The sequence below is a fragment of the Protopterus annectens genome, chromosome 3.part1, assembly GCF_019279795.1.
Source record: "Protopterus annectens isolate FY-2018-M chromosome 3.part1, PAN1.0, whole genome shotgun sequence".
NCBI classification, from domain to species: Eukaryota; Metazoa; Chordata; order Ceratodontiformes; family Protopteridae; genus Protopterus; species Protopterus annectens.
In genome coordinates, this window is record NC_056732.1 from 1,671,206,843 (window position 1) to 1,671,229,218 (window position 22,376).

At 44.5% G+C, this 22,376-nt stretch overlaps 1 protein-coding gene across 2 annotated transcripts in view; it reads right to left on the reverse strand.

Annotated features, from left to right (window-relative positions):
* MROH1 (maestro heat like repeat family member 1) overlaps positions 1–22,376 on the reverse strand; it is a 2,449,684-nt gene that overhangs the window by 1,008,934 nt on the left and 1,418,374 nt on the right. For both annotated transcript variants that reach the window (XM_044067698.1, XM_044067696.1), the window contains exon 21: positions 15,281–15,427. In XM_044067698.1, the coding sequence (XP_043923633.1) occupies positions 15,281–15,427 (147 nt within the window). The remainder of the gene's footprint in view (positions 1–15,280; positions 15,428–22,376) is intronic.

Sequence of the window (22,376 nt, forward strand, 5' to 3'; positions counted from 1 at the left end):
AAAGTCTCATGAAATGTGCCAAAAAATTCAAGGACATAATGGAGAAGGTTGATGATGCATAGACCCAGTTCCCAAATTTGTCCATCGCCCTGGACTCGGTTCAGGGGATGGACAGTAGAATTTTCCTAGGTTGGACTAGGTCTTTCTTGGTGGTGGCCGCTACCACCATGGCATCAACTACTAAGCCCTTAGTCCAATGTGGTTGGTCTTCAGGAGCAGAAAGAATTTTGTCAGGTCTCTAGAGCACTGGTTCTACAGTCGGGAGCCTTCATACCCATTGACTGATCAGTTTAAGTCGTCAGTGGGGGTAACGCAGGAGGGTGTCTATATTATATGCTCAAAGAGACTTTTCTTTGAACATATAATCATCGACACCTAGAGAGTGAACGGCCACGTCCTCTAATTTCTTCCTCGGGAAAATATTCTTTTGGCCGTTATCAGGAATTGCTCTTTTCCCCAACATAGAGCAATCTCAAAGTTGGCATATTTAGTTAGGGGGGTTGTGGGGAGCAAATCCCCCCACTTTGATTATGGTTTAGAAGTTTGTGTTTTTTGTATACGGACCCGTGAATTATTTCCCCAAGGAAAAAATTGGCGTCCGTGACCATTCGCACTTTGCAGCGTTCACTCTTTAGGTGTCGATGATTATATGTTCGAAAAAGTCTCAGCATATAATATAGACACCCCAGGAGGCAGATGGGCATGCACCAAAGGCCTACAAGTACGCAGATGCCTCAAAAGACGGGTCGTTGGACTTCCAATCACCCTTCTGTTTTAGGATATCAAGAATGTCTCCAAAGGAGAAGTCTTCCAGGGGTGATTATAGGGAATCCTCCCCCTCATCACAATCCGTGCCCTCTGTGACGGATTCTTCTTGAGAATCAAGGTGTTTCCTTTTACACAATCTCTTCCAAGGAGGCCCTTCAGCAGGAACACCTGAGAAGGACTTGGAAGAGGGGGTGCCTTTAGCAGGCAAGCCTTGAGACCTTGGTGCTTGTTGTCCAGGGATCAAAGTTAGCGGCAGAACTGAAGAACCTGGGGTCACAGGGGAAGACTACAGTATCCCAGGAGCCACCAGAGATGAAGCAGTGGTCAAAGCTTTTTCCATAGCCTGAAAGGCAGGAACCCCTGAGGAGGGATAGGAGCCTGGAACCTAGACAGACATACTCAGAACCACACCAAGAGCCCCACCTGACATACCAGAACCGTGGATATCCCCTGCCAGCTCAGCCAAAAGAGATATGACTGGCTCCACAGAGAAACCCGGGGCTGACACGAACCCCCCCACCCCCCAGGCCCAATGGTGAAAACACAGTCCCAGGGACCCAACAGTGTCAAAGGCACCGAGGAAGCCAGAGTCAAACTTGGTGAAGACAGAAGTGTTGTCGGCACCAAAGCCATTGGAAATTGAGAGGTTGGAGTCGAGAGCTAAAGCCTACACAGAGATTATAGGAGGAGAACAACTAAGAGTGGACAGAGAAAACCCTCTGCACCAGAAAGGAGAGGGCCCTGAGTAGATGAGGGGACAACCCAGGCTGCCAAGATCTGATCCACCAACCTAATAATATCAACCTCTGAGATGTCTGGTAAAGTGCATTGACAACTCAGAAGGCAAATCAGGTCTCTCAAGGAATGGGCTAGGGGACCATCCATGGAACGAGTCTAAGGAGGGAGAATAGATAGACCTGGGTTCTGTTGATACAACCAACTTCAGCACCATCTGCTGTACCATGGGAGAAAATGGCAGGGACATGACAGAAGTGACAGTTGGAGCCATAGTCATAGTTGGAAAGTACAGTTGTGTACACTTACCATAAATGTAGATGTTTGAGTATATTCACTGTTGCAGTCATTACATTTGGGTTATCTGCTTGCAGGTAGCCCTCAGTTGGCCTGATTAACAAAGTCTTGGGTCCTGCATCGGTTACCGTCTCTTCTTCCGTGATGTTGGGTCGTCAGGGGTATAAAACATGCAGCCGATGTCATTACATCAGTTTTTCTTGCCCCAGATGTCAGGTGCCCCCCCAATGGGAAGCAATTAAATCTATAAATATACAAGGTTATATCTCAAACAAAAAAGCTAATACACCAAAAAGCTTTTAAGCATTGAAAAGGAAAGAAGAGGTATAGCCAAACGAAGTAAGAGGGCTGGAGGGTGTGTAACCAGGACTTCAACAGTGAATACACTCGAACATCTACATTTTTGGTAAGTGTACACAACTGTACTATGTTCTTCGTGTTTCACTGTTGCAGTCATTACATTTGGGTAGATTCACAAAGCTAAGGATGGAAGGAGAAATTTAGATAGCATTAGGACCAGCTATAAGGCCCTGCAAAACTGCAGTGACAAAGCCAGCTCTGAATTTAGAGAAAGTTGGCAAATGGTAATGCTTGGTGAAAGTATGTACAGAACTACAGGTAGCAGCTTCTAGGATGTCCTTGGTAGGTACGCCTCTGAGAAAGGCTGTAGAGGTAGATGCAGCCCTGGTTGAATGGGATAGGTTTTCCATGGTGCTTATAGCAGAAGTGAATGCAATGGCCTATCCATTTGGAGATGGTTCGCTTTGAAATAGCCTTCCCCTCTGTCCCTGCAGCAAACGCCACCAGCAGTTGTTCAGATTTCCTTTGAGGTTTAGACCTGTCCAAGTAGAATCTAAGTTGTCTGTGCACATCTAAGGAGTGCAGTATCCATTTCCTTTTGTTCTGTGGATTAGGAAAGAAGGTAGGCAAAGGAATGGACTGATTAAAGGTCACACTGGATACCACCTTTGGCATGAAAGGATTGGTCCTGAGGGACACCCTGCCCATATGAAAGATGATGAAAGGCTCCACTGCCATAAGGGCCTGTAATTCAGATACCCTTCTTGCTGAAGTGATGGCTAAAAGGGAAGCTGTTTTCCAAGAAAGGAATTTTAAATCTGCAGTAGCAGCTGGCTCGAAAGGAGAAAGGGTGAGTTTCTCCAATGCAAAGTTCAGGTCCCAGGCTGGAGTTGGAGCTCTCCTGGGTGGTCTTGCCCCTCTGAGGAACTGCTTGAGCAGTGGAAGAGAGAAGAGGGGAGGTTCTGTGTTATAATGAGCTGAAATGGCTGAGGCATGAAGTTTTTATTGAGGAAAAAGACAGGCCCTTGCGAAGCATCTCAGTTAAGTATTGTAAAATCTGAGGTAAATTGGGCACGGCTGTGCTCATCCCATGAGATTGGTTCTAGGCACAGAATCTTTTCCATTTTTTAGCATAAGATTTTCTAGTACTAGGCCTCCTTCCCTCTAAAATGACATCCATCACTGGTTTACTGAGGGATGGTAAAGGACAGCTTAGGTAATTAGCCAGGCTGCTAGGTTCAGTGTTTGAAGCTGAAGGTGCAGAATCTGGTTCTCCTGCTGAGACAGCAGGGTAGGAGTCTGAGGCAGGTGCCATGGGGCCAACAGTGACGCACTGCGCAGGAGGGGGTACCAGTGTTGGCATGGCCAGGCTGGTGCAATCAAAATCATCCTTGGTTTGTCTTGTTTGATCTTTAGTAGTACTTTGAAGAGCAGAGGCAGAGAAGGAAAGGCATAAACTGTTTTTTCCAGCTGAAGGACAGAACATCCACTTTCCAAGCTTGTCTGTGGGGAGTCCTTGCACAAATTTTTTCCAATTGATAGTTCTGGGGGGAGGCAAACAGGTCTATATCTAGGCTCCCCCATTTGCTTGTCAACATGTTGAAAATCCTTGGTTCCAGTTTTCACTCGTGTGGGTCCATGAGGGTTCTGCTTAGTCCATCTGCCAGTGTATTTTAGTTTTACTGGCAGGAATTGAGCTTGTAGATGTACTTGGTAGCTCAAGGCTGTGTTCCACAATGCCATGTCTAGTCTGCAGAGGAGGTAAGAATGTGTACCCCCCTGCTTGTTTATGTACCATATAACAGTGGTGTTTGTCCATCTTTACCATTAATTGTCCTGGAAGAATGTGGTCCTTGAAGGCTGACAGAGCATTCTGTACAGCTAACATTTCTTTTTGACTGATATGCAGGTGCATTTGACTTGGTTCCATTTGCCCTGAATGCACTTCCCTGCCAGATGCACCCCCATGCACAGTCTGATGCATCTGTTGTTAGGGTTTGGGCGGCAGGGGGTAGGTGTGAATGGTACTCCCTTGTTTTGGTGGCAGGCCTCTTCCCACCAAAGGAACTCTAGACGTAGACAAGGAATGATAGGAATTAATTCTTCTAAATCCTGAGAATGTTGACACCATAGGCTTTTTAGATACCACTGTAGTTTCCTCATATGTAATCTTGCATATGGAATTAGAAGAATGCAGGAGGCCATGAACCCCAAGACTTGCAGTATTTGCCTTGCAGATAGCAGGGTTTTTGTGACCACTTGTTTGAAGTATATTGTCAAGTGAATTTGTTTCCCTGGCGTGAGGAAAGCCATCCGGGAAGTTGCATTCAAACTTGCTCCCAGGAATATAATTTGTTGACAGGGTACCAGGTGTGATTTCTTTTTGTTTATGGAGTACCCCAGACAAGTTAGCATCCTCTGTACAAAAGCCAGATGATTCAAAAGTATGTCCTGGTTTTCTGCCTGAATCAGACAATCGTCCAGGTATTGGTATATTTGAATACTTCTTTGCCTGCAAAATGCAATGACTGGACCTAGGCACTTTGTGAATACCCTGGGTGTAGTAGATAAGCCAAAGGGCAGTGCAGAGAACTGATAGTGCGTGTAGCCTGCTTTGAAGCATAGGCATCTTGTGCAAGATTCCCTGATTGGGATGTGCAGGTATGCTTCCTTTAAATTTAGTATTGCCAACCAGGCATCTTTGCTTAGCATAGAAAGCAACTGGTGAAGAGTCAGCATGTTGAATTTTGGAATCACCAAAAAGGTGTTTAGAGTAGGCAGGTCCAGGATAGGACGCCATGAATTGTCTTTTCTGGGTACCAGGAAAAATCATGAGTAGAGACCTTGTCCCCTTTTCTATTCTGGTACCAATTGAATAGCCCCAATGCTTAAGGGAGAGAGTACTTGCTTTTGGGCCTCTGCCCATTGCTTTGGAGGTAGATCCGGCCAACCGCTTGGATTTGGTGATGTGTGGAAGTGAAATCTGTATCCTTGGGACACTATATTTAAAACCCACTTGTCCTGGGTAATGAGTCCCCAGTTCTTTGCATGGGATGCAATCTTTCCCCCCAAAAGGGCAGTCAGTTGAGAAGTGCTTGGAAGTTTTAAAAAGAAGTCACTGAGACAGTTTACCATAGGGGGGAGTTCTATTACTCCCAAATTTGGAAGTGGAGGCGCCCCACTGCTTAGTCCTGTGCATCCCCTGGGATTGAAGCCTGGGTGGTCTGCTTGATCTGGGTTTGGACTGAGAGGGTCTGGAAGAGGCAAGAAGGAACAATTCTTAGAAGGCCAATGCCTACTAAATCTTGGAGGTTGTACTTGTAAAAAGTCTAACAGATTGCATAGATTTAGCTTTTTCTTCCATCTTTTCAAGAACTTCTTCTGCCTTGTTGCCAAACAGTTGGCCCTGATTTAAGGGAGCATCCAGTAATTTTGCTTTAACATAATCTGGCAAGGATTGGTCCTTAAGCCAAGCATGCCTTCTAAGTACAGACCCAGTCACTGCAGCCCTGCAAAATGCCTCTAGTGAATCAAAACCACATTGCAATGTATGTTTACCAACTTGTTCAGCAAATTGCATATAATCCTGTAAATCTTTATTTTCAGCACAATCAGGAGTCAACATAATTTTCTGTGTAAGAAATCCAATAATACGCAGCTGATACTTTAATATATGAAACTGGCAATTCAAGGCCCTAATGGCCAAAGTTGCAGAAGTGTATACCTTCTTACCCCATCTGCCTAGCGCCCTGGAGTCTCTATCAGAGGGGTAGGATTTTTGGCAGTAGTAACTTTAATGCCCTTGGGTCCCTGTGAAATGGTTTCAGGATCCACAGTAGGATTTTTGAAAAGGAACTTGTGAGAGTCAGGAACCCTGTAATATCTATCAGGTTTTCTGGAAGCAGGAGGTAAAGAGTCAGGGGCCATACTAGATTCCGAAAAGGCATCATCAACAATGTCCAGTACAAGAGGTATAGCTAAAGGCCTGTGCTGGGGCAAGAGTAAGAAATCCCGAAGCCTCTTTTTGGAATCAGAGAAATCCTGACTTTCCCTACGAAAAAGCTCCCTGAAAGTATGCAAGGTTTCACCAAAAGAGAAATCCTCTGGGGGTGGGGGGGTGGGGTGGATAGAGTCCTCAGCATCAGAATCCTCATAGGTAGATAAGGGTAAATCCTAGTCATCAGAGGAAACAGAAATTTCAGAATCCTGAGGGGAAGGTTGGCTTCCCCTGATTAAAGTAATAAGGTCTTCAGTCATTCTTATCATTTGTTCTTTAGGCATAGAGGCCTGACCATGTGGTCTGGGCGTCAGTTTTCTAGGCATGGTTCGAGTTTTAAGCCTTGAAAAAGAAGATGGCACCGGTTTAATATGCAAGTCAGTAAGCCTGAATACACCCTCAGAAGCCGGTGCCTGCACAGTGGCTCCGGACCCATCCAAGGTAGAGACATCCGCAGGTTCCACAGTTGAAGCATCTCGTGGCATACCGGACTCCGAATGGGTCTCAGTAGAGGCCTGCGAATCTGAAGTAGTGGGTATCAGGGGCTGCAAAAGCACCTCACTGAGTACCGATGAACTGGGAGGCCTGTCTCTGTCGTTATCTTTGCGTTTCTTCAGAATGTCGGTAGTCGGATGGCTTACCGAAGTCATATCAGGATAATTGAACAGAGCACCAAAAAATTTAGAAGCGCAAATATATCGACGATGGATAGTTCGTGATTTAAATAAGGCACAAAACAGACAGCGACCTCTCTTGTTCGGTATATATTTCTCAGAGGTACAGGCCAACACGGAAGGACTGTGGCTGACCAAGTTCGCAGATGACTGCAAACTGGGCGCCATAATCGACTCTCCAGCCGACACAAGCATCCTCCAAAAGGGCCTCATAGAAACAGACAACTGGTGCCAGAGCCATGGCCTCAAGCTAAACGCCAAAAAGTGTATAGTCATCCCCTTTGGCAAAAACAAAGTGCCCACAAATTACCACATAGGTGGTAATCCATTAAGTACTGAAGAAGTAATTAGGGACCTGGGGACCCAAGTTGATAGCAGTCTCTCATTTGACAACCACGTGGCCAAAGTGGTTAGAAAAACATTTTATATAGCCCACCTAATCATGAAGGGATTCACATCTAGATCAGGGGAGGTCATCGTGCCTCTTTACTCATCCCTCATCAGGCCCATAATTGAGTACAATGCCCCTTTTGGGATGTACCTTACCAGACACCTGCAGCAACTGGAAAGACCCCAAAAGTACCTCACCAAGAGGATCAAAGGGCTCAAACAGATGCCATATGCTGCCCGGTTAAAGAAACTCCAGCTCTACTCAGTGGCATACCACCTGCTCAGAGGTTATCTGTGCCTGACATATAAAGCCATGTCCAACCCGGAATTAATGGACATGCTGCACCTCAGAAAATCCAAATCCCATCAAGCTACGCGCTCGAGTGACTTGAACCTCAGCACTGAAATAATTAGGACATGCTGGAGGGACAGATTCATAACCCAGAGGCTCCCCTCACTCTGGAATAAAATCCCAGTCCGGGTTAGGCAGAGTTCCTCACTGACTCTCTTCAAGAGGAATCTTGATGAGTGGATGGGAAATCATAGGTTTACCCCGGGTATCACTTCTGTGTCACTGTTAGACAGAGGCACAGTATACTAACCTCGAAAAAGGGCATAGCAAAATTAATTTAAAATGGGTGGCGAAAGCCAAACACACTCTGGCTAGGCTTATAAATGCCCTAGGGCAGATAGCCTAGTATGAACCTATGAACAAATTAAAATCTTTATGAGGTATTTGCTTTCCACAAGAAATGCAATTATTTACTTTTACTGGCATCGGTTTCGAGCAAGAAAAGTTTCCCCAACGGGGTACTTAGCTTTTAGTTGAAGACTTTGGTTCTGAATCTCGAAAATGAAAATTTCAGGAGTCTGCCGACCGGCATTTGCGAACTGCTTCTGCATTGGGCACCGCACGGCAAGAAAGACTGGTGTAATGACGTTGGCTGCATGTTTTATACACCTGACGTCACAGAAGAAGAGACTGCAACCGACGCAGGACCCAAGACTTTGTTAATCAGGCCGACTGAGGGCTACCTGCAAACAGATAACCCAAAGGTAATGACTGCAACAGTGAAACAGGAAGAACATCAGTGGCAGTCAAACTTTGAACAATTGTCGTAGCCAGTGTAGAAGGCATCAGTATGCTTTTTGGTGCCAATTATACAGACCATTCTGAAAACTTCGGAACCTTAACTTTTGTTTCCATAGAGGAACCTTTAGAAGCACGTTTATGTTTTTTTGACAATCTGTGCTGATGGAGACGTCAGCACTGAATGGAAGGATTTTGATCCAGAGGCCGGAGATGACCGGTCGGCCTTGGACAAGGCTTCTTTGAAAGGGGCTTTAAGGAGTCCTTTAAGAATAAGTTTGTTCTTCCTCTCTGCCAAGGTTCTATTACTGAAACCCTGGCAGATGGCTCGGTCCATACTCAAATGGGGAACACCCAAAAGTACAGTTGTGTATCTAACATAAATGTAGATGTTCGAATGTATTCACTGTTGCAGTGATTACTCTTGGGTTATCCTGCTGGTAGGCTACCCGCAGTCGGCCTGAATTCCAAAGTCCTGGTCCGGCGTCGGTTGCTGTTGCTTCTTCCCTGCCGTCAATGTGCCAGGGGTATAAAAGATGCAGCCGACGCCATTTTCTTCAGTTTTTCTTGCCCCAAATGTCAGGTGCCCCCAAAAGGGTAGGCTAAATATAATATGCCAGTAAACATACATGCAGTAAAGAAACATTTCCTTCATCTACAAGCAAATACACCACATAGGTTGTATAGAATAGAGAAGTACAGATGAGCCCCAGCAAAAGAAAGGGGGACGGAGGGAGGGTAACCTGGACTGCATCAGTGAATACACTTGAACATCTACATTTATGGTAGGTACACAACTGTACTATGTTCATCGTGTTTCACTGTTGCAGTCATTACTCTTGGGTTGAATCCCAAAGCTGAGTATGGTTGGGTGAGCCAAATAGGGTTAGGAGAGGCTATGAGGCCCTGCAGAACTGCAGTGGCAAAGTCTGCTCTGGATTCAGAGTAAAGAGGTAAGTGGTAGTGCCTTGTAAAAGTGTGCATTGAACTCCAAGTTGCAGCCTCTAAGATGTCTTTGGTTGGTACTCCTCTGAGGAAGGCTGCTGAAGTGGCTGCTGCTCTGGTAGAATGAGGCCTAATGCCCTTAGGCACTGATTTGCCATGCTGAGAATAGCAGAAATGGATGCAATGACCTATCGATTTAGAAATAGTCTGTTTTGAGATAGCCTTTCCTTGTGATCCTGCAGCACATGACACAAAGTTGCTCAGTCTTTCTGAAAGCTTTAGTTCTGTCCAAGTAAAAGCGTAGCTGCCTGTGTATGTCCAGAGAGTGCAAACTTTTCTCACCCTTGTTCTGTGGGTTTGGATAAAAGGTAGCCAAGTGAATGGTTTGATTGAGGGCCACACTGGACACTACCTTAGGCATAAATGTTGGGTTTGTCCTCAGAGAAACCCTGTCTGGATGAAAAATGATAAAACGTTCCACAGCCATGAGTGCTTGTAACTCCGAGACTCATCTCGCAGAGGTTATTGCCAGTAGCAGAGCTGTTTTCCAGGATAAGAATTTTATATCAGCAGTTGAGGCTGGCTCAAAAGGAGGCAGTGTGAGTTTTTTCAAAACATAATTGAGGTCCCATGCAGGTACTGGTGCTCTCCTTGGAGGTCTTGTATTTTTGGTCCCTCTGAGGTACTGCCTTATTAAAGGATGAGAAAAGATAGGAGGTTCCGTATTGTAATGGGCTGAAATGTCAGAGGCATGAATCTTAATTGAAGAAAAGGAAAGGCCTTTGTCCAGCATCTCATTTAGGTATTGTAAAATCTGAGGAATATTTGGTACATATGTGTCAATGCTTTGTTCCTGGTTCCAAGCACAGAATCTCTTCCATTTTTCTGCATAAAATTTTCTGGTACTGGTCCTCCTGGCCTCCAAGATAACATCCATAACAGCTTTCGAAAGAGGAGTGTTCTGACTGGCTACATTATTCGTCATGCTGCCAGATTTAAGGTCCTGAGTTGACTGTGCAGGATCTGATTGTTTTGTTGGGTCAGCAAGTGGGAAGTTTGAGGCAATATCCATGCTGGGCCTTGAGACAAGCTCTTTAGGATTGGGTACCAGTGCTGGCGTGGCCAGTCTGGTGCAATCAGTATCATTTTTGGCTTCTCTTGTCTGACCTTTAGGAGTACCTTGGGAAGGACAGGCAGTGGAGGAAAGGCGTATACTGTTAGGTTTTTCCCGCTGAAGGATAGGGCATCCACTCTCCATGCTTGTTTGTGATAAATCCTTGTGCAAAATTTCTGTAATTGGCAGTTGTGAGGGGAGGCAAATAGATCTATGTCTGGGCATCCCCATTTCCTTGTTATCATGCTGAAGACTTGTGGATCCAGTTTCCACTCGTGGGGGATCCATGAGGTTTCTACTTAGTTCGTTTGCCAGAGTATTTGTTTTTCCTGGCAGGAATTGTGCTTGCAGGTGAACTTGGTAAATGAATGCGGTGTCCCACAAGGTCATTGCTTGCCTGCAGAGGGGGTAGGAGTGTGTGTGCCTCCCTGCTTATTTATGTACTACATGACCGTAGTATCGTCAGTCTTTATTAGCAGCTGTCCTGGATGAAGTAGGTCCTTGAAAGCTGTCAGGGTATTCTGAACAGCTAGCATCTCTTTCTGATTGATATGAAGATGCATCTGGCTTGCAGGCCATGTGCCCTGAATACATTTTCCTTCCATATGTGCCCACCAAGCATAATCTGATGCATCCATTGTCAGTGTCTGTCTGGCTGTGGGTAAAGTGAATGGCAGACCCTTGTTGTGGTGACAGGCCTGTGCCCACCATCGAAACTCCTGTTACAGGCAGGAAATAAGGGTAATTACTGTCTCCAGGCTGTGGCAATGCTGAGTCCAAACACTTTTTAGATACCATTGTAGTTTCCTCATATGCAGTCTGGCATATGGAATTAGTAGAATGCAGGATGCCATGAAGCCCAAGGCCTGCAGGATTTTCCTTGCAGATAACTGGGTCTTTGTTGCCAACTTTTTGTAGTAAGAAGTCAGTTGCCTTTGTTTGTCTGGCATGAGATAAGCCATCTGGGCAGTTATATTTAAGCTTGCACCCAGGAATATTATCTCTTGAGAGGGTACTAGTGATTTCTTTTCGTTTACTGTGTACCCTAGGCGAATTAGTAAATCTTTTTACAAATGCCAGACGCTTTAGAAGAATGTCTTTTTTCTCTGCTTGAATAAGGCAGTCGTCCAAGTAGGGATATATTTGAATACTGGTGCCAGGCATTTTGTGAAAACCCTGGGCACAGTAGATAAGCCAAAGGGCAGTGCAGAGAATTGGTAGTGTATTGAGCTAGCTACGAATCTGAGGTATCTTCTGCAAGATTGTCTGATTGGGACATGCAGGTATGCCTCTTTTAGGTCCAAAGTTACAAGCCAAGCCTTCTTGCCCAGCATGGGCAGTAGCTGCTGTAGAGTCAACATCTTGAATTTTGGAACCTTCAGAAACGTATTTAGTATAGACAGATTCAGTACTGGCCTCCAGGCTTTGTCCTTTCTGGGCACCAAGAAAAATCTCGAGTAAAATCCTTGCCCCTGCTCTTGTTGTGGTACTTGTTAAATGGCCCACATGTCCATGAGGGCTGTAATTTGCTTTTGTGCCTCTGCCCATTGATTGTGTGGCAGGTCTGGCATACCTTTTGCCCTTGGCAGGGTGTGGAAGTGGAACCTGTAGCCCTGGGACACTATATTCAAGACCCATTTGTCTTGGGTAATCTTTTGCCAATTTTTTTAAAAAAGTGCTAGTTTTCCCCCTAAGGGGGCTGCTAAAAGAAAAGTGCTTGGATCTGGCAGAGGAAAGTCATTGGGACATCAGCATCAGAATCCTCATAAGGAGGAATGGAATAATCCTGTTCAGAAGAGGAATCAGGAAATAGAAACCTGATCAGAGGAATCATATTCTGTCTCTTGCCTAGACCACTTATCAGGAGGGGGATGGGAACCCCTGATCAAAGTAATTAGGTCTTCGGCCATTTTAAGCATCTGTTTTTTAGGCATTGTAGTCTGAGTAGGAGAATGCTGTACTTGTTTCTTTGTCTTTAGTGCTGCTTTAGTCTTTGTCTTTGAAGCTGAAGATGGTTTAATATATAACTGTGTAGGTCTGAAGACACCCTCAGAAGCCGATGCCTGCTCAGCGGCTCTGGACCCATCTGAGGGAATGATTTCCGAGTGTTTAATATCTTGAGTATCCAGAGGCCCAGTCAGCTCCACGTGGGAGTCGGAAGCGGCCTGTGGCTCTGAGGTAGCGGGCACCAGGTGCTGTGAAAGCACCTCACTGAGAACCGGCGACTGGCCTAGCGGAGGCCTCGTCATCGGTTTTGGACCTCGGATGCCTATCCTTTTCCTTGCGTTTTTTGTAAATTCCGATCAACGGCTGTTCCGACGGCATTATATAATTAAACCTTCGGCCAAAATAATGGAATGCAAAATCGAACCGATGCTTAATAGTGCGTTGGTTAAATCAAGCACAAAAGAGACAGCTAGCAATGTTGTGGTCGGGGCCTAGGCAAGGAATACAGTAAGAGTGAAAATCTTTATGAGGTATTTGCTTCCCACAAGAAATACAATTGTTAACTTTTTCTGACATCGGTCTGGAGCAAGAAAAAAGTTTCCCCAACGGGGTACTTAGATTTAATGAAGACTTCAGTTCTGAAATTCAGATTTGAAAATCTCAGGAGTCGGCCGACCGGCACTTGCGAACTGCTTTTGCTTCGGGCACCGTGCAGCAAGACAGACTGAAGAAAATGGCGTCGGCTGCATCTTTTATACCCCTGGTGCACTGACGTCAGGGAAGAAGCGACAGCAACCGATGCCGGTCCAGGACTTTGGAATTCAGGCCGACTGTGGGTAGCCTGCCAGCAGGATAACCCAAGAGTAATGACTGCAACAGTGAAACACGATGAACATCAGTAAACACTGGATTCATTATTATCACAGTTTGGCATTTTCCTGTTGCTGTAGCACTCTGTACATTGTTTAAACCCTTTAATTGAGCTTTTAGGGTTCTCTACCATACTCCTGCATAAAACGAGCAGGAAGGCAGAAAGGAAAGAAGGTGGTTTAGAAATTAGAAACTCGCACTAAAACAGGGGAAAATCTACCAACAATGTTAGAAAGGTTACCAATGGTAAACAGAAAGACAGGGAAGGGAAAAAGACTACCAACGATGGTAGAGGGGAAAGAATATACCAGCGGTAAGGGAAAAAACACCACACACGCTAAGAGTAGACCAAAGTTTTTAAAAGAAGGAAAAGGTCTTAGATAAATAAGAAAAATATAACATACTTAGCTACGACAGAATTGGCTGATTCGTCTTTTCGTAAGAGCAGCAAATGAGATCTGAGGTAATGTGGAGGAGGCATTGTGGGTAGACTTGCAGCTCGAGAGATTTGTTTTGGCTGACGCGAGCTATAAGACAGCTGGATTGGTTGCAAGTATCTGAACTGTAACTCCACTAGTCAAGAACAGATGACGATTGACATCATCAGATTGAATGTTTATATATAATATATGACTTTTCTAACTACTACCTGAAAGACAATTCTAAGCACAAAAATACATATAAAGAGAAAATGAATTGAAAAGTACAGTTGTACAAGATCTTACCATAACGGTAGATTTCCTACTTTTCAGTGTTGCAATTTTCCTTACAAAAAGGATATCCTGCTGAGGATAGCTGAACATCCACAGCCAGCTTACATGCAGTATAAAAATGCCCAAAATAGCCCGTGGAGAGACAGAAACCTACAATAATGGAAATTGGGGGAGTGGGGAATAGCCCTCCATGTTATAGCATAACTAAATCTAGGAAAAACTCATATATGCTGCCTGTGCTGGTGATGTAAACCGACAGAACTCTGATTATGGCACAAGTGGCCACAGTTTGACTGGGAGCTTGGGCACCTGATAGCACAGGCAAGACAAGGTGGGGCTGAGCAGTACAAGTAGTATCAGTGTCTACTCTCAAAGCAGCAACAAAGTGGAGTAGGTGCTTTGGTCCTTTAAACTTCATTAGTGAGTAAGCATAAACACACTAGTATGATGGGAAGGGTGTTGAGCTCCCTGACATGATGCAGGTAAGCCCCCTCCCCTTCTTTGTCAGTGAAAGCACTCCCTGATGTCTGCCAGGATGACTGCTCCTCTGGCTAGCTCGCACCCTTGTGGATCTGAAGGTCAGAGGTCCTTACAGTTAGGGAAAGAGCTAGTCAGGTACAATCTAAGGAGCTTTGATGGTTGGCAAGGCAGAGAGAATGAGAGTCTACATGAAAATATTCATAAAGTTGAACAGATGAAGAGTATCTGTCCTGAAAAACTATGGAAAAAGACTTTTGGGAGTAGGATATTTATCTTGTAAATATCTGATTATGCAGAATACCTTGAAGCTAATGATATGGGTGCTTTCATCACGTCTATCACATGATGATGAATGTTTTGCTTCAAGGCTAACACAGAAAGTTCAGTTGAACATGCATAAGGCTTCAGAGACTTGCTGCAATGATACTTCCTCATTACAGACTTCCCTGGTCCTGAAGCACTGCTGCCTGCTCTCAGCTCATATCATAACACATTCCCAAGGGCTTGGTCCCCAGCTAAAGCTTCAGGTACCGGTAAGAGGATGCTGACACTTTCAGGTAAGCCATTAGTCCCAAAAAACAAGTTCTTCAGCAAAGTATCATCTGTATGACTGATGGTATTTAGTGCAGCTCTCTGCCACCCCCACAAACAGAAATTAAGATGTGCAATGAAAAGCATACCATGTGTTCACTTCTGTGCACATACAAAACACCTTACTGCTTCTCTAGGCTGTACTGAAATCTGCAGGCACATAAGCTGCACCCCCCCACATACCCCCACCCCAAAAAGAATTCCTTTTCAGCTGTTTTATATTCAAAATTTACTCTACAGAACATTTAGAATAATGACATCTAACTGAAAAAAGTAGGGATTTGCAAGCTGTTAGGCTACCACCACTACTAATAGCATGTCCACACACAAACACAAACACGCACACACACGAAAAGAAACTGAAAGTACCTTAGTATTGAAATGGTGAACCATGTTTCGCAAGATGTCTGTCTCGATTCGGGACAGAATAAGATTATCAGGAGCATGGAGGGCAATGTACCCATAACAGAGTATTAGTGCACTCTTCAGCTTTTCTATATCCACATCATTTTTGTCCTGCAGAAAAACAAACAAACTAATATTACCCACTGTGCACAAGGCTGTCTTGTGCAATCACCAGCTCTTAGAGACTGACAAAATACAGATTATGGAGCAAAGGATTTGCAAACATACAAAAGGAATTACACATGAGTTTCTAACAAAAAAGAAAAATACCCTACCCCTTGAGAGAAATTCCATGGGTAGAAACAAACTATGATGGCTCTGGCACCAGAATCGGCATCAAATGGGATTGGGGTGTCACATCAACAGTGACCATCACTAGGATGGCTATGGCATTAGCATCTAATGGGATAGGGGTGTCACATCAACAGTGACCATCACTGGGATGGGTATGGCATCAGCATCTAATGGGATAGGGGTGTCACATCAACAGTGACCATCACTAGGATGGGTATGGCATCAGCATCTAATGGGATTGGGGTGACGTCAACAGTGATCATCTCTAGGATGGGTATGGCATCAGCATCTAATGGGAATGGGGTGACGTCAACAGTGACCATCACTAGGATGGGTATGGCATCAGCATCTAATGGGATTGGGGTGACATCAACAGTGACCATCACTAGGATGGGTATGGCATCAGCATCTAATGGGATTGGGGTGTCACATCAACAGTGACCATCACTGTGATGGCAATGGATCCTTGAAAGATACTTCTCAACCTAGTCTAGTTAATGGAGAGAAAGTGCAAGCAAATGGATTATTTCTCTCTTTTTAAAGCATCTCATGCAAAAAAAAAAATCTCTACACCTCACCAGTTCTGTGGGACAGAGATGATACAGGTTTGATGAGACATTCATGCATTGGAAAGACCAGTCAAGTAAAGACATTAATCGTGAAGTACTGCATGCTTGCATTTGCTGTGGGGAACTTGGAAGAGTGAATACAGTCACAAATCTGTATAGGACAGAACTAAGGCATGTCAGGAAGTCTCTGCCTGCAAAGGTAGGAGGGCACAGCAGCAGTATGTCACCCCAGTAATGTCATCCTTACACCACACTCACCAGATGTCCACCCCATAAACTACCAATAGCATGCATAAAGGAGGAGTGATTTGAATTTAAGGGGGGTGACTTAGCAGCCTTGACGATAGCCACATCTTAGTTTCTTACCACTGAGAAATGAATGGGCATAGCCCTAATGACTGGTTTGGAGGCATGGGGGTGCGAAAAATAAAACTCTGCATCCATATTTGTAAGAGGCAATGAAATGATTTCAGGGTCCTTTTTTAACCACAGTCCATGTTGAAAGAATATAGGTAAACATACTTGTACAGTATAGAATAAAAGAAAAAGCGAAGTAAATGGGATGCAGAAAGCTTACAGAGTAAAAGGAAATGGTACACAAACATGCAGAACTAATACAAGTATGAGTATAAACAGACAAAGGCAGAACACCAGTTATAAAAGCAATACATTATAAAACATTATGATGCATAAGCAAATCTTTACTACTGTCTTTCTTTATATTATCTTATTTCTGCTATACCACTTCAACAAAGAGATTAATTATAACAAATGTTTAATTGTTACTATTTACTAAATCAGTAAAAAATTCCTAAAGTAGACCCAGATGCAGTTGATGGGGATTAAGAACGGTCTTACTTTAGGAATTCCTCAAATACGTTTTAATACATGGACTTGCGACATCATGAGATCTTAGAGAAGGATTCCTGGACAGAGTCCAGTAAGTGGGATACCTTTTGTAATAAAATCCATCCAACAACTCAGTGGAGCAATGACTACCCTCACTTTTAAGTGCCACACTGTTGTAAGGGGGGACATGTTCACTTCCAAAACTCCCAATTTCCAACCATCAGCCAAATTAAGAATTAAATTAGTTAGACAACAATGACTGATCAACCAGCAATTCATTGTTGTTGTGTCTTTCGGCTTTTTCCCGTTTAGGGGTCGCCACAGCAGAACTCCGGTCCGCTAATGATTGGCAGTAGATTTTTACGTGCAGAGTTGCCAGCTCTGACGCACAACCTTCAACGAAGGTACGCCTATTCACGCATGTCTCCACGCAGAAGAAGCTCTCGCTGAGAATCGAACCAGACAGCGTCTTACTGTGAGGCGACAATGCTACCGCAGCACCACCACAGCATCAACCAGCAATTCATTAAAAATTAAAATATTTGGTGGTTTGCATTCATACCTCTCAAATGTCCAGATGTTTGCAGAATGCCCATATTTTTCCCTCTTATTTTTGTTCTCTCCCTCATACAATTTGTGGGTTTAAGGTGGATTATTTAGGATTGGTGTCACTAAATAATGCCACACATCTGAGTTTCAGACTTCATATCATTAAGAAAATGCACGTTAATGCAAAACCTTTGAGTTTATCAATGTTCTAAGTTTATAAGAGCAACATTTATAAATTGACCCTATTTTAGGACCTTTGTCCAGATTTCCTGTGTTTACAGCTTGAGAGGTATGCGCGCATCTTTTGTCACAGTTTACCAATCTTTGTGAAATTCAGAAAAACTACGGGGAGAAGAAAACAACTCCCAAACTAAAACTACGTCTTGCAGGTTACAGAATATTTTTGCTGGGCACTTACATCTGTACTACACTTCTTCAGAGCAATGAACACAATAAAAAATAATGGTTTAAAAAGTCATAAGAAACATTCACATGTAGTTTACTAGCCAATAAAAAAATGCATTCATTCACATCAAATCCATCCTATAAGAATTCAACTTCAAATTACATTTAATAAAGACTGTGCCACTTAATACAGGGAAATCCCTTAAACGTAATCTCCTATTCAATTCCTTTTTATCCATAGGTTCATAGGTTCATACTAGGCTATCTGCCCTAGGGCATTTATAAGCCTAGCCAGAATGTGTTTGGCTTTCGCCACCCATTTTAAATTTATTTTGCTATACCCTTTTTCGAGGTTAGTATACTGTGCCTCTGTCTAACAGTGACACAGAAGTGATACCCGGGGTAAACCTACGATCTCCCATCCACTCATCAAGATTCCTCTTGAAGAGAGTCAATGAGGGACTCTGCCTAACCTGGACTGGGATTTTATTCCAGAGTGAAGGGAGCCTCTGGGTTATGAATCTGTCCCTCCAGCATGTCCTATTTATTTCAGTGCTGAGGTTCAAGTCTCTCGAGCACGTAGCTCGATGGGATTTGGATTTTCTGAGGTGCAGCATGTCCATTAATTCCGGGTTGGACATGGCTTTATACGTCAGGCACAGATCGCCTCTGAACAGGCGGTATGCCACTGAGTAGAGCTGGAGTTTCTTTAACCGGGCAGCATATGGCATCTGTTTGAGCCCTTTGATCCTCTTGGTGAGGTACTTTTGGGGTCTTTCCAGTTGCTGCAGGTGTCTGGTAAGGTACATCCCAAAAGGGGCATTGTACTCAATTATGGGCCTGATGAGGGATGAGTAAAGAGGCACGATGACCTCCCTGATCTAGATGTGAATCCCTTCATGATTAGGTGGGCTATATAAAATGTTTTTCTAACCACTTTGGCCATGTGGTTGTCAAATGAGAGATTGCTATCAACTTGGGTCCCCAGGTCCCTAATTACTTCTTCTGTACTTAATGGATTACCACCTATGTGGTAATTTCTGGGCACTTTGTTTTGCCAAAGGGATGACTATACACTTTTGGCATTTAGCTTGAGGCCATGGCTCTGGCACCAGTTGTCTGTTTCTATGAGGCCCTTTTGGAGGATGCTTGTGTCGGCTGGAGAGTCGATTATGGTGCCCAGTTTGCAGTCATCTGCGAACTTGGTCAGCCACAGTCCTTCCGTGTTGGCCTGTACCTCCGAGAAATATATACCGAACAAGAGAGGTCCCAGGACTGAGCCTTGTGGGACACCACTTGTAACTGGTTTGGAGTCTGACATGGCTCCAGCAATTCTAACCATGTGGGTTCTGTCCTTGAGCCAGTTTGCAATCCATCTAGTGACATAGGGGTTTATATTTAAGCTGGTGAGCTTATCTATAATGCCCGAGTGGGGTATTGTATCAAAGGCTTTTGCGAGGTCCAGGTAGGCTGTGTGGACCACCTTCCCCTCGTCAATGGCCTTGGTGACTGTTTCAAAGAAATCAACCAGGTTTAAGAGGCAGGATCTGCCCTTAACAAAGCCGAACTGGGTAGGATCCAGTGTTTGTAGGTCCCCAATATCTTTATTTATGAGGTCCATGATGATCCTTTCCATAGCTTTGCAGACCAAGCTAGTCAGGCTTATGGGGCGATAGTTTCCAGGATCCGTTGAGGCACCACCTTTATGGAGAGGGACCACTGTTGCTGTACGCCACTCTTTGGGCACATATCCTGTAGTAAGGCGGAGACTGAACAGTAGTTTTATGTTTGGGTTTAGCTCTTCTTGGAGGTCATGTAGGACGCAGCCCAGGACACCATCTGGTCCCATTGATGCTGTGTTTTTTGCTTTGGAGAGGGCGGCTCTTACCTGAGCATCTGAGATGTCAGGGGGGCAGCACTCTGCTGGGATAGATATTTGCCCTTTTGGTGGGGAGGGGGGGGTGTTTGCTGTCAGCTAGGATGTTGGCAATGTCTGTGGGTTTGGTGTATTTTTTGTCATTTTGGACTAATTCTGAGCATATCTGGGAATTACCACCCAGGTTCCCAACATAACTAAAGAAAGCCTTGTGATTATCCTTAGTGTCCTGTGCAATTTTTCTCTCGAAGCTGGCCTTAGACAATTTTATGTGTGCCCATAGTTTTTTTGCTAATACTGATCAGTGATGCCTTCCCTTTTTGGGATTTTGCTCTATCATTTAGTAGCTTCCTCCTTCTATTGTATAGTTTGTTTATGGCTGGGGTCTGCCTTTGGAGGATTGGGTCTTGGTTTTATTTGGGATCGCATGATCCATGCATTCCTGAAGGTGTTCATAGAATGCGTTTATAAAGGATTCTGCGGTCTGGGCCGTATTTTCCACAGGCCCAGGGGCTTTGAAGGATTCCATCTCTGTTTTGAGGAGTGTGAAATTTGCTTTAGAGAAGTTTTTCACTGTGGTTTTCTGGGCAGGGGGTGGGGTCGGGATGTGAATATCCAGTGACATTAGTTTATGGTCTGATCTTACCAGTGAGGGATACACTTCTGGTCTGGAGCATAGAGTCCCCATGTTGGTGATGATCAGGTCCAGTATGTTTTCCCCTCTTGTGGGAGTGGTAACAAGTTGTTCCATAGCATTTGAGTTTATAAATTCTAGGAACCTTTGGGCTAGGGTGTTGGAGCTAGAGTAATGCTCCCAGTCTATGTTTGGGTAGTTGAAGTTGCCCAATATAATGGTGTTTGGAGAGACCTTCATATTTTCCAGTGTTCTCAGGAAGGCCGAGTGGGGTTCCTGGGTTTGGGAGGGTGGTCTGTAGCAGGCTATAAACTGGAAGGCAGTTTTACCCACTGTTAGTTGCACATGGATAGTCTCTGATGCTTCGTGCTTTGCCACCAACCTGGAGGTGTGGGTATCTTTGATGAATATTGATACTCCCCCCTCCTTTTGTGGTTCGGTCCAAGTTTTGGGGCCGAAAAGCATGGTATGAGGTATAACCTGGTAGTGCTGGGGTACTCTCGGGAGCCCTAAACCAGGTTTCTGTTACTGCACAGATATCGATGTTCTCCATGCTAAGGAGAGTTTCGAGTGCGTGCATCTTGAGGTTTAGACTTCTGGCGTTGAGTAGCATTACTCTTAGTTTCTTATCCCTTGTGATACCTATGGAGGTGGGTTTGTCTTTTGAGCCTTGCCTAAAAAAGGCACTATGGGGGTAGCAAGAACCTTTGCCAATATCCGAAAGCCCAGGGGTGACAGGTGCAAGCCGTCCCTAGCGAAGCATTGTGGCTTGTCGAGCATATCATCCCAAGCTGACAGGCATTGGATCCCCTTTGAATGACACCAGTACTTAAGCCAATTGTTGAAATTGATCATCTTGTCTTCATATTGTGGCATCATTCTTGGTGAGGGTAAGATGCTACTCAAGGTCAGGATCATACCGGCCTGGGCTACATGCTCAGAGAGCTCCTTTATGTCTCTCCATGTAGTCCAGGGAGGAATGTCTCAGGTCATTCACACCAGCATGGACAATGACTGAGTCATATTTGTACTTGCCTTGGAGTGACCTGAGTGCTTGTGTTATGTGGCAGATCCTAGCGCCCGACAGGCTGCTCACCGTGACCCTCTCCTTGTTCAGCCTGGTGAGCGGGACATCAGTGTGCCTGACGATAGAGTCACCTATTACAAGTGTATCAGGTGTGTTGTTTAGTCTTAAGGGCTGTGACTGTTTGGCACACTGGCTTTGTGAGATATGTGTTGCACATGTTTTGTTTTGGGGTAGCGGCTGCTTGGGTGTCTGCTTTAGAGGTCTCTGCTGCTTTGGCAGATCTTTATTTAGAGCCTCCGAGTATGTTTTTGTGTGATTATGTGTTTGGTTTGCTGTCGTGGTAGGTCTATGTGAGACTGGAATTGTAGTGAGTGTGGTTTCCTTCTCTGGTTATGCCAGTACTGAGTTGAGAGAGCTTAGCCTCCAGTTTGGCTATATGGTTGCATCTCTCACATGTGTTGGAATTTGTTGGGAGGAGGAGAGGGTTGTCTGTGTACATGAGGCAGTTGTAACATTGCCTCAAGATTCCCAGATTCACCAGCTGGACCGGAGAGGAGATTGACAACTGACCTTTGGACATGCTAGAATAATATTGGGAATTCCTTAATAATTGAAAACCAGGGCCAGTGGGGAGTGAGGGTGTAGTGCTTTTAATTTTTAGTGCTGACTTGTATAATTGCTTTAGTGAGCAAGTGCCAGGTAACTTAAGTGCAATGTGTTACAGGTAACTTAAATGCAAAAACGACAAACAGTAACTTTCTTTCAAGTTCCCATACTGTGTTAGCTGATAAAGACCACCCCCCACCCCGTCTAACTAAATACTATCAAGAGCAAAGAAAAAATAAAAAAATCTTTAC